The following is a 12,345-nucleotide window of genomic DNA, read 5'->3' on the forward strand; positions in this document are numbered from 1 at the left end:
TGGGCTCCTACTGGAGGAAGAGCGGGATATAAATGTAATAAATAATAATAATGAGGGGAAATTATTATCCTTAGCCCAGCAGAGAGGTATAATAGAAATACTGAAGTGGTATTCCACTGTTGGAGGCAGTATGCCCAACAGAAGCCCTGCATAGAGCACATTGCAGTAATCCAGTCTTGAGGTTACCAGTGTCAGTACCACAACAGCCAAGCTATCTTAGTCTAGGAACATCTGTAGCTCTCTTAACAAGTGAAGTTGGTAAAAGGCACACCTAAGTCACAGAGGACCCCGGTGCCTCAAGTTACAAAGATGAATCCAGGAGTACCCCAGATGACATACCTGTTCCTTCAGCAGGAGTCCAACCCCGTCCAGTATAGGTAACTGATTGTGAAACCTGATCCAAATGAAGCCTGATCTAAATGAAGCCCCCCAAAATGAGCTACTGTTGGAGAGGACTCATATAATACAGTATTGACATAAGGTCCCATTTGCTGCCCTGTCCTGCTGGGAGGAAATCAAATAATAGATAGATAGATAGATAGATAGATAGATAGATAGATAGATAGATAGATAGATAGATAGATAGATAGATAGATAGATAGATAGATAGATAGATTTGTCCGTCTCCAAGCGGAACTAATCTCACTTTTGGTTGAGATCCAATAGGCTGTAGGATGTTCCACACATGGAGGGGCTTCTTTAGCATGGCTCTTCCTCCTATAACTCCTCTGATTGCACCCCACCCCCCAAGTTGCTCCTGAAAGCCAGGGGACCTGCAATGTGGCACAGAGAATATAGCTGAGGGAAATCAGCAATTCCCGTCCGTGCTCATGCCAAAGTGCTTTTCACATGGTGCTCTTTCAAACTTGGCTTCAGTGCAGAGTTTAGCATACCATTGGGACTAAACAAATGGCGTTACAGAAATAAGTAATGTTTATTTATAAATAAAACGTTGCTGAAGTTTGAGTCGCAAATATGCCAACCAGAGTCCAAAAAGTCCATTATGTATGGGCAACCATTTGTGCGTGCTCATTGTGGTTTCATTTCCTAATTTTCTTTAACATTTTGTGTTAAGTACTTATAAATGTAAAACAAGGTTTAAAAGCTCTCTCTATATATCTGTATGCAAAACAGAAAAGATTTCACACAGAAACCCAGAGAAATTTAAAAACAGTGCAATTAATAAAAGTAAAAAAAGAACCTATGGGCCTAAGTAGATGGAGCAACTCTTGCTAAAATTAATAAATAAAAAATGATAGCACAATCAAGAAGCACACAGAGTGTGCATATTAAACTGTTTTGTTTGTTGAGGTGAACATACTTTTCAATCTTCCATACATAAATGCATTTGAGAAGTAAGCCAAAACGCTTGTTTCTCATTATCCATCAGTTCCATGCCATCAATAAACTGACTACTACTCTCTGCCCCAAGTTGTAAATCCACAGTTCTCTTTGACCCTAAAAGTGAGTATATAAAATATAGTCCCGCATCTTCTTAAGCTCTTCTCAAAAGTCTTTAAGAAAGCTGGAGCCAAAGCCAAGCCCATCCTATGTTGGGCAAACGCAAAACCATTTCGAATAAAAAACCTAGCATGTTCCCTTCTCCCCTAGTCACCCTTAAATTATGAGTAATTTCCAGTTTTTTCTGTTTAATAGCATAATTTCCCCAACTGCTAACACGTTATTGGAGGATGCTTTGCAAAGTCCCCTGAGATTTGGGTGGGCACTGCAAGAATATTGTGGACACAGCGGGAGCCTCAGAAGTCCAAATACAGGCATATTAACTCACTACATGGTCCCTTAAAATCAACTGACAGTCTTTTCTTGATACATAGAACTAACAACAGTCAATGTCAGTTAAAGAGGCAGATATATGTTTGCATCTTCTCTTTCACACTATTTGTTCCGCAAGTGAAAAACTAGAGAACAAAAAAAGAATGTTCTAGCCAGTTTGCTTTATATTCCCATTAATGCCCAGTTTACACAAAAACTGGCATAATATGTAAAAATATCCATAGCTTGTAAACAATGGCAATAATCTCAGAGGGTTTTGTGACCACTTTGCCAGTGTTGAAGTGCCTATTTTTTCCATGTATGTCTGCATTTACTTTACCCTGTGGTAAAGTGATCATGTGAGGTTTCTGCTACAGGCTCTGATCATAACTGAACATGATCTTGCAAACCTTCAAAAGTGGACTGAGCATTCAATTGCGGTCTAAGTCCATGGTGGAAGCTACAATGATTGCTTCACCATGGGCAAAATGTTAGTAATATAATTCTGATTTATTTTGGAGGTATCTCACTTGGCTGGGATCCAAAGAACTCTTTAAGACTCCTACAAGGAATACTTAACCTAGCAGAATTATTGAACAGCTGACCATGCTTTTAAAACATCCATCAGTTTCAAAATGCAGCTTGGCATGTGATGTATGTGCATGTGCGTAGGATTTGCTTAAAACATGACTAAAGCTCTTTGGGACTCACAAAATGAGTTTCACGGTTCTTTGGATGCCAGCCTATGTATGCTATTCTGTATTTCTTCTTCCAATTAACCTGAGTAAAAGAACTTAGCACTGGGGGAAAAAGTGTTCCAGTTAAGCAAGTTTCTAACATTACTAACAAATCCTTTTGTCCATCAAAAGCTTCCTTATACAGTAATTCTAAACATTTATTTGAATTCCTAGCAAGTTGCTAAATATTGATGCAAAATATTTCCTGCCCTGAGGGGATGAGCGTGTGGCTTTTATAGTTTATTTATTTATTTCTGTCTGTGAACATGGAATCTGAAATCTGGTCTTTCTATTGGCAGCATTAAAAGAAAATTAATGGTATAAACCTTGTTGACTTTATATTTCCTAACAAGAAAGTCCAGAAGAGTTGGGCTTAGTGAGCTTCGACAGCAACTGTTGTGAGTATTGGTACTTGATAGACTTATTAGCCATTTTGTGAAGTAAGGTGCAGCCTCTGTGTTGTTATTCAGAAGCAGTCCCTTTGAGTTCAGAGCGTTTACTCCCAGGTAAGTTGCAGGCTTGATTTCTATATAATTCTCTTTCTTATGCAACATGACTCACAGGTCTAGAAGCCAAATCGTACACTGGGATATGATGTCTCCACAAATAAATCAACAGATGTCATCTAATTATCCACCTCTAATTGGGTTTTTGAAATATTAAATCTGTTAGAAATGCTTTTAAATAAAGTGTTCCGAATGCTTTGTTCGTGGTTAGTGAGGCAAGAACTTAAGCACAAGTTCCAGTTTCTATGAAACTGTGGTTTAGCTCAGCAAGGTGCAGTGATAACAAGCACCCGGAAGGAGCAAAGAGTTTCCTACGCCAAAGGTCACATTCACACCATAAATTGAAAGCACATCTATATCACTTTAGCAGTCATGGCTCCCCCAAAGAATCCTGGGAACTGCAGTTTGTTAAGGGTCCTGGGAACTGTAGCTCTGTGAGGGGTCTCTTAAGAACTCTCAGCACCCTTAAACTATAGTTCCCAGGATTCTTGGGGAGGAGGACACTATGACTGTTATAAGTGGAATAAGTGTGCTTTCAGTGTATGGTGTGGATGTGACCTGGCTTATACCAGGTCAATGACAAAACTAGGCAGCTTGAGCGTTTTTGGTATCAGTATGGGTGAAATGGCATAGCTAAAAGACTGAGCTAGTACCAGCAAGTCCTTGGTTTCAAATTCACCTCTGCCATAACCTCTCTAGGTGGCCTTAGCAACAGATATGCTGCCACCTGCAATATGTGTACTATGATGATACTGGCACACCTTAGAGTTGTTGCAAGGATTACAAGGCATTGTGTACCTAAAGCTCTTGGAACAATAAAAAACACCCCATACAGTACAAACATTAGGCCATTTCCTGATTAGCCCTTTTCTTAGATACCTTCCTTCTTTTTAAAAAGGATTGCCGTGATTGCATTGCGTTAAGTTTTTATCTGAAATTTTGTACCAATCTTCTATTTTAAACATTTCGAAACCGCCTTTCCACAAGAAAACATTAACAAGGCGGCTGAAGGCCCACAACAGCAAAAGAACAGAACTGAAAGAAAGATGTAAAAATCAGCAGTTAGACATCCTCGCACAAAACAGCAAATAATAATAATAACCTGCTGTTTCATGCTGGCTTATATTTACATTGCGTGATGAGAATGCAAAGAGGAAGGGTTTTTTTTTACAAAAAGTGGAAGATTTTTAATTAGAAAATCAAAATGCAGCTCCTATCCCCCAGCATTCCCCTCACGGCCCGACCCTCACACCTCGCGGCTCCGTACCAGCGAGGAGCGGCGAGGGAAAGGAAAGGCGGGAGGAGGACCGGGCGGGGCTGCGCGAGTTGACGCGGCAACGCCGCTGCGCTCCAGCCGGGCCAGTCGCACAATTATGAGAAAGAGCCGCAAGGCCGCTCCTGCTCCTGCCGCCGCCACTACTGCCACCGCCACCAGCAGCTCTGGATCCCCAGCTGGGGCCTACCTCGAGCCCTTCCCGCTGCTTCGGCCGCCCCCTCAGGCGGTTTCCTCAGGCCTCTGGAGCGTCGCCGTCGCTCGGCTCTTCCTACTTCCCGCCCGGCCCTGCGTAGCTGCCGAGCTCAGCCCCGATAGATGGAGACAGGCCCCGCCACCACCGAAGCCGAACCACGAGCAGGAGCCGCCATCGCCCGGCGTGAGGAGAGCCAGAGCCGCCGGCGCCGAGACCCCGCTGCTCGCCCCTGAGGAGAATGGTGAGGGAAGGGAAGGGAAAAGGGGTCGGGACGACTACGACGCCATCGTCGCCCAGGCAGTAGCAATGCGAGGTGCCCTCAGCGCGGCTTTGGGCTGGAACTCGGGCGTATTAGCCCCGGCACCTGCCTCTTCGGGGCTGCAAAGCTGACAAGAGCCCCCTGAGGTACCCAGAACGCGGTTGCCACTCTGTGGAGTAGCCACAGGCAACCTTCCCCAGATGGCCCCGTTCCGTCCCTCTTGGAAAGGTAAAGGCGTCCCCGCACTTGTAGTGCAAGTCGTTTCCGACTCTTAGGGTGATGTCTTCCGACGTTTACTAGGCAGACTGTATGTATGGGGTGGGATTGCCAGTTCCGTCCCCGGCCTTTCTTTACCCCCCAGCGTATGCCGGGTACTCATTTTACCAACCACGGATGGATGGAAGGTTGAGTGGACCTCGACTCCTTTTACCGGAGATTCGACTTCTTCCTTCCGTTGGAAAGGAAGCGATTCTAAATGCAGTGGGTTGTGTTCATATGGCAACTGTGTCTGTGATACTTTTTAACGGGAACAAAGAACGCGGCCGTGGGGGGGGGAGTGAAAGAGATGGGTCCCTGACCCCGAGAGGCTTACAGTCTAAAGCCAACTTGGTGGGAATCTTTTGGATGCCCAATTTGCTTCAGCCGCGGCCAGCATAGCTAGTGGTCGGGGATGATGGGAGTTGTAGTCCAAAATAATAGGCACTCTGTCAGTTTGGTTGCTTTTTTCTTTCGCTAGGCAGCTAGCTCATCCAGAGGTTCAGCCGGAGAAAGGCAGGAGGTACAAGCCCTATCCCTGTTTCTCCCCAATTTTAGATGAGTGATGCAGCCCCCTTCTGAAAACAGTAGTGAAGGGGAGAGCAGGGGTGCCGCCAAAGGGGGTGGCAAGCAGCCCCCCAACAAGGAGCTGCCCCCCCAGTGTATTTCACCCACCTAAAAATATACATTGCCCTATCTGTGCCCCCAGAAATTAGAATCATAGAATAGTAGAGTTGGAAGGGGCCTATAAGGCCACTGAGTCCAATATTTATTAATAAATAAATAAACCCCCTGCTCAATGCAGGAATCCAAATTAAAGCATAATTTAATTTTTAATTTTTTTTCTGTTGCTGTTGCTGGAGGGGAGCACAACAAAAGGCAGCGGGCCTGTGGGGGCCTTCCTTCCCCCACCCCCATGGTGGAAAGGATAGGTCAGTCATTGCCTGTTAGACATGATGGCCTTAGGTTCAGAGGCGGTATGCTATCACATGCCTGTTGCTGGGAAGCAACAGCAAAAGAGGTGGACTTCCCAGCAGCATCTGGTTAGCCACTGGGGGCTAGATGCTGGAGGAGAGGAACCTTGGGCTTGATCTGTCAGGGCTCTTCTTATGTTAACAAGTCCCTCACCATTTCAAAAACCCTTTGATTTTCAAATTGAAAACTCCTCATATAAAGGAGACAGCTGCATAGCAGCGATAGCTTTCTTTCCTGGTTTATGGAACTCCACTTCTTATGTCATTTGAGCCCCAGGCTACTCTTGTTTTTTAAGTTAAGCATTGCCTGGAGTGCTTTATGCAGGCAACCTGTAGAAGAGACACCTTTCTGGCCAATTCTGTAGAGTGCAATTCCCACCCCATCTCTCTGGATACAGTTTATGGTGTCATAAGAAATCGGGAAGGGCAACCTTTCTTGTGATCACTGCAGATACTGTCACAAAAGCATATCTACTCTCAACCATACAGAGCAGATAAGCGTTATCTCACTGCTCCATTGTTATGCCTGCCAACCCCACAGTCTACCGATTCAGGTGCCTCCAGCATGTAGGTATCTCAGTAGGGGGTGAAGGAGGCCAGTAGGCAGGACTTCTTAAATATTCCCAGCAGAGGAGAGACTTCTTTTGCTGCTCTTTAATATCTCCAGTTAAAAAATGAAGGCACCATGTAAGAAATGGGTTAGGAACCAGATGTTGTTAGACCCCCTACTCCCACCAACAACAGCCAGCACTGCCAAAATCTGAAGATCTACAGGTTTCCCACCCCTCACCTAAGGGGTGAGAAAGAATGACAAGTATCCTCTTGCTGCTGCTGTTGATATTCTCTCAACTCTGCTGCAGACATACCCACAGATGTTACTTCTGTGGGGTGCTTCTCCAAACACCAGAAGCACGTAAGATACTGAAAGGGAGTGAGGGAAAGGAGGGCAGTGCTCTTATAATCCCTGAACTGATTCTCCTATCCCCACACCATTCTGTCATGTAAGGGCCCCATTAAAAACACCTCTTCTGCTACTTCTGCTCCCTTTCATGCATCTACAGATAGATTTCTGCAGGTGTGCACGAAGGGCTGAGTGTGTGGGAGTTGGGTGGATTCTTTGGCATCCCTTTACTGTCACCTGTGATGGACATTTCTACAGCAGGTGATAATATAGGCACTTTTTAAAAAACGGGGATCCTTAGAGTAGCCCAGATTCTAACACACACAGAATTGCATAACACAGCTCAAACTAGGATCTCTTGTAGGTCTAATGCATCACAGAATTGTGCATTTGTAATAGTCTATAGCATCCACAAATATTGGAGAGCTCTTGCCGATTCATAAAAATGCATGTCATGTAGGAGAGATTTCCCACAGTCTTACAATCCTACCGTTCTGCTATCTTTCTCCCTTGCTGAAACCTGTTTCCAAGCAAAGCTTCCATAACCTCATAGAATCCCCATGAAGACAGATTTCCATGCACTCAAAGATCAGATCCTGTAGACAGAACGTTCCCCAATTCTTTAAGTTCCATAAATCATCAAATAAATTACTTTGCTTAAATTACTTGAGATAGGAGTGGACCTTTAATCTTACTCCTCCATACAACCTCATAGGACAGAAGCCCCACAGCTGTTTAAAATGGATCCACATCTCCCTTAATGTTTAAAAACTTGGGTTTTTTTGAAGCTGAATGCTGTACCAGGAATGTGAATCTTGTGTCTGACTACAGCTTCAAGCTTATGTTTTTTTTTTTTTTCAATAATTTTTATTCAGATTTTCATAAAACATACAAGACAAAATCATAAAACATTCAAAGACAAAAAACAAAATCAAAAATAGTTAAACAAAAAGAAAAAAAGAAAAAAAAAAAGAAAAATAAAAAATAAAGAGTAAAATATTGACTTCCCATTTGTCAAAGATCAAATCAGTTATAAGTCTATAATATATAACAATCCTGTCTCTTAAGTCATATTATAAAATCACTTTCCTCCAGTAGTTATCTTACTTAATCATCAAATCTCATAAACATTACTTTATTCTTTCCACAAAAAGTCAAAGAGAGGTTTCAATTCTTTAAGAAATATATCTATCAATTTTTTTTTCCAGATAAGCATATCGATTAATCCATCTCATTACTAATTATGATAATCTTATTGTCATAACCATAGTCAAAATAAACATTTCAATTAATCCATCACATCAGAATCTGTTAGGTTCAATAATTTCAGTAGCCATTGTTCTATTATCTCTATTAGTTCCATTTTCCATCTTCCATCTTCAGTAGTCTTGTTAAGTCCAGTAATTTCAATATCCAATCTTCCATTATCAGTATTCCATAATAATCTTGCTGTCAAAGCCATAGTCATATAGTAAGAGTCTGATGGGGATTACCTCTATCCCAAATATTTTCTTGCCATCCATTCTGAATAGGTTGCTGAAATACTGCTGTAAAATCATATCTCTGTTCTTTTTTTCAAAATACACTGGGTCATCTCTTAAAAGTTTTTCCATTGTCACATGGCTGCAGTTAATTCCATAGATTTTCTCTATATTGGGCTCCATCACATCATTCCAGTCCAGAAGATTATCCATGCCATTGATAACTTTATCTCTAGAATCTTCATTCATTTCTTCAGAGATAACATTGAGTTCCAAACAATAGATTTTATTTCTAAAGTCCATAGACTCCAAATCTTGTTCCTGTTCCACGTTGGTTCCAATCTCCGGGATCTCCTCTCTCACAGGGACCCCTATTCCAGTCTCCAGGGTCACCTCTCTCACAGGGACCCCTGTTCCAATCTCCGGGATCTCCTCTCTCACAGGGACCCCTTCCAGGGTCACCTCTCTCACAGGGACCCTTATATCTTTAATCTCCTGCTTCATTTTACTCAATTCAATTTTCATTATCTCAATCTCATCCATTATTTTCTGAAACATAGTTATTTCCAGATTTTCAGCCACTTTCTTAATTGCCATTTTAAAAGAAAAATATAGGAAAACCACTTCTTATTTCAGCAACAATTGGGTTAATACTCCAAACTTGGTGACATCACAGTATAAACAGAGCAGACAGCCTTATCTCTCCAATAGTTAAGTAAACAAAATGCAGTTCCCAGGATCGAAACAATTAATGGCAATCGTCAAGAAACAGATTCGTCAAAATAAAATAGACCAAAAAGAGAATAGTCTCAAAACAGTATAATATTTTTCAAAATAAAAATCTGGAATAGAAATCCCTCTTCTGTGTATATCTTTAGAATGCAAATCCAGGACAGCTTTTTGCAACAAAAACAGAGATAAGCTATTAATTAGTGCGTAGCAGAGAGAAGTTATGGCTCCCCAGTGAGATGTCAAAAACTGATCAATCTGGCAAATCTCTTTTAAACAGCACCAATTTAAGTCAAGTAAAAGAAAAATATAGAAAGAAGGGTGCTTGCCTGTTAGTGCGTTCTCTCTTAGAAGATAAGGTGAACGTTCGCTTTATCAGATAGAGCTTGCTGTTAAAAATCCGTCCCACCTTCGTCGGCTGGACCTCGTCCCATAAATTAATGAGATCTGGTCGTCCCAACAAAAATAGGCTTTGAGGTTAATCTCTTCGTTTCTCCCTACCCGGGAGAAGTTTAATCAGTCAAAAAAAAAAAGAAAAAACTGACTGATATATCTGAATAAGCTTCTTTTGAGGCAGGAGCCCGTCTCAAAAGCAGGCACAGGCTAAGTCACCCTTCCCGGAAGTCCAGCTTCAAGCTTATGTTGAGACAGCTCTTCAAGTGGTGCTTCTATCCAAGAAAATGGTTTGATGGTTGTGGATATAATCTTTCTTGCTTTAAGCAAAGCATTTAAGCAGTTACGAGCAGTATGTTGTAAAAATTATTCTCAGTTGAGCTTGAAAGTCATTTTACAGGTTTCATCCCTTACTAATTTCAGGCCTCTTTTTATAGTTGCCTAGGACTTGTGTACACAGTTAAGGTTCAGAGGTAGTTGGACTTCCTCAGAGTTGTCAGCAAAAAGGGTATTTCTGCCATGCACCCTTTCTGTCAGGTCATTCATAGGTCATTGTGCTTCTCTCTGAAGCTATTACTCCTCCCACCAGAAAAAACAATCCTGCTATTGCTGTCATGATCAGGAATCCTGGGTTGAAAGAGAAATGAGATGAAGAGTCCTTGATTTTACCAGGATTGGCTTTCTCTCTTTAGTCTCTGATTTATGCCTTAAGCATTCACAGCCTGATTCTATGTGTGTTTATGGGGGATTTAATTCAATAGGCCTTACTTCCAAGTGACAGTGGTTGCATTGCAGCCATGAATGAATGAATAATTTTCACGAGGCTCATCCCAGAAAAGTGACTGTGTAAACAGGACTTGCAAATTATTATCTGCTTTAATTCAGATTTCTGGTTACATTAAATTGCCATGTGAAATTACTCCAGAAGCATTTTGAAAAGGGTGCATATTTTTCAAAACACGTTTGCTTTCATTCTGTTAGGTGAGTTCATTTAAATGTATGATAAGACATATGTTACAAAACATACCTTTACGTTATGTAAATATTAATTATGATTACTTAATGGCCCAAGAAAAAAATAGAACTAGAAATCATATTTTGTAGGTGTTTGGAGTTGTATGTGACGTTTACTAGATAGTGGCTTATAATTTTAATTTGGTGCTTCAGCAGTAACACTTCTGCTAATCGAAAATATTGTTTAGGGATATATATACAAGGGTGACTTAAAAGTTACAGAGATTTTTGCACTGCATTGGTCTAAACAACTTTCAGCATGCTAGATATTTGCAAAGTGTTGGTGAATGGTGAGAAATTTGAAACAAGTATTTCTATAGAAATTGATTTTTTTGGTGTGTATTTGGTGTATGTTTAAGAATTAATTACAGAAAAATGAATGTTGGCTTCTACTGTGCTAATACTAAGTCAGATTAGTAATGTTCATTGTGTCAACTACCTCTCAGTCAGTACAACTATTCCATGATGCATCTGCAGACTTCTTGAGGTATTGCTTGTTTTGAAGCTCAAAACAATTACAAAGTTAAACTGTTTTGTTTTTAGAGTTTCGCTCTGTGTAGCAATTAATTTTTCTCAATGTTTTCATTTTGTTGAAAACATTTTAAAATGTGACCTGTTTGTGCTCTGTATAGATAGTTGCTGCTGGGGTGGTCTGATAAAATACAACCTGATTGTAACCCTTTATACAGCTTTAACTGTAATTAATTTCAACTTGTTAAAGTTTACATCAGAAATGTTGCATTCAGCATGGCTATGAGCCACCAGGAGTTCCTTTTCTTGTTGGGGAAATAGAAAAAGTGCAGATTCTGAAAACAAGCACACACAGTTAACCAAGCCATGTTCCTTGGAGTAGTTACGCTTTCAGTTATGACTAAATAGATAGTTTTTACTAAGCTTTCATGTTTGTATTAAAAGGCATCAAGCAGTCTTGATTATTGCAATTTGATTAAAGGACATGTGTTTACATATGGTATGTAATGCATGATTAATTGCAGTGTTTGCACTGTCTGGACTTCAATTCAGTAAACTACAAAACCCATATTAAGAGGTTCATGACTATCTACAAGCATGCATATTTCTTCTGGGTGATTACAAGTTCTTGTAAGTGAATAATTGTACTGAAGCCACTTTTTTGCCACTTGTCTATAAATTTGTGAGCTTGGCAAATAGTTATGGTGTTCACTGTTTCCTTAACAGTATTGGAGACAATGCAAAAGAGAGAGACTACCTGATTGAGATCAGCTAAATTCATGCAATCTGAAGAAGAGTTTTGTGCAGTTCAAAAGTTCCCTATCAAATTTGCAGATGACTTTAATCTGGGAAGGATATCAAACACCACAGAAAACAGAATCAAGATGAAATCTTATCTTAGCAGGCTGGAACCAAGTCCTCTGAGCATCAGTTGAAAGAGCTGGATATGTTTAGGCTGGAGGAGAGAAGATTAACAGGAGACATAATGGCTGCCTTAAAATATCCGAAATACTATAATGCAGAAGATGAGACAGTCTTGTTCTCTGTTCTAGCAGCCTTCTTAATCCTTTGGTCCCAGGCATTATTGGACTACAACTCCCATCATCTTTTACTGTTAGCTAAGCTGGGTGGGTATGATGGGAGCTGTAGTCCAACAACATCTGAGGACCCAAGGTTTAAAGAACTCTGCTCTAGAGGTCAGAAATAGAACCAATAGGTTGAAGTGACAAGGAAGATTTCAGTTACGTATTAGGAGAAACTTGTATTAGGAGAAACTTCTTAATGGTAAGAATTGCTGTATGACAGTGGATCAGACTGCCTTGGGAGGTGGTAGGCTGTCCTTTGTTGTATTTAGCAGAGGCAGAGCAGTACTCTGGGATGCAG

At 41.1% G+C, this 12,345-nt stretch overlaps 1 protein-coding gene across 6 annotated transcripts in view; it reads left to right on the forward strand.

Annotated features, from left to right (window-relative positions):
• The first annotated feature begins 4,636 nt into the window (after nucleotides 1–4,636).
• Nucleotides 4,637–12,345, forward strand: part of TRPM7 (transient receptor potential cation channel subfamily M member 7) — a 95,886-nt gene continuing 88,177 nt past the window's right edge. For all 6 annotated transcript variants that reach the window (XM_061595872.1, XM_061595873.1, XM_061595876.1 and 3 more), the window contains exon 1: nucleotides 4,637–4,726. In XM_061595872.1, the coding sequence (XP_061451856.1) occupies nucleotides 4,724–4,726 (3 nt within the window). In that variant the 5' untranslated portion in view covers nucleotides 4,637–4,723. The remainder of the gene's footprint in view (nucleotides 4,727–12,345) is intronic.

The sequence above is a fragment of the Rhineura floridana genome, chromosome 14, assembly GCF_030035675.1.
Source record: "Rhineura floridana isolate rRhiFlo1 chromosome 14, rRhiFlo1.hap2, whole genome shotgun sequence".
Lineage (NCBI taxonomy): Eukaryota > Metazoa > Chordata > Lepidosauria > Squamata > Rhineuridae > Rhineura > Rhineura floridana.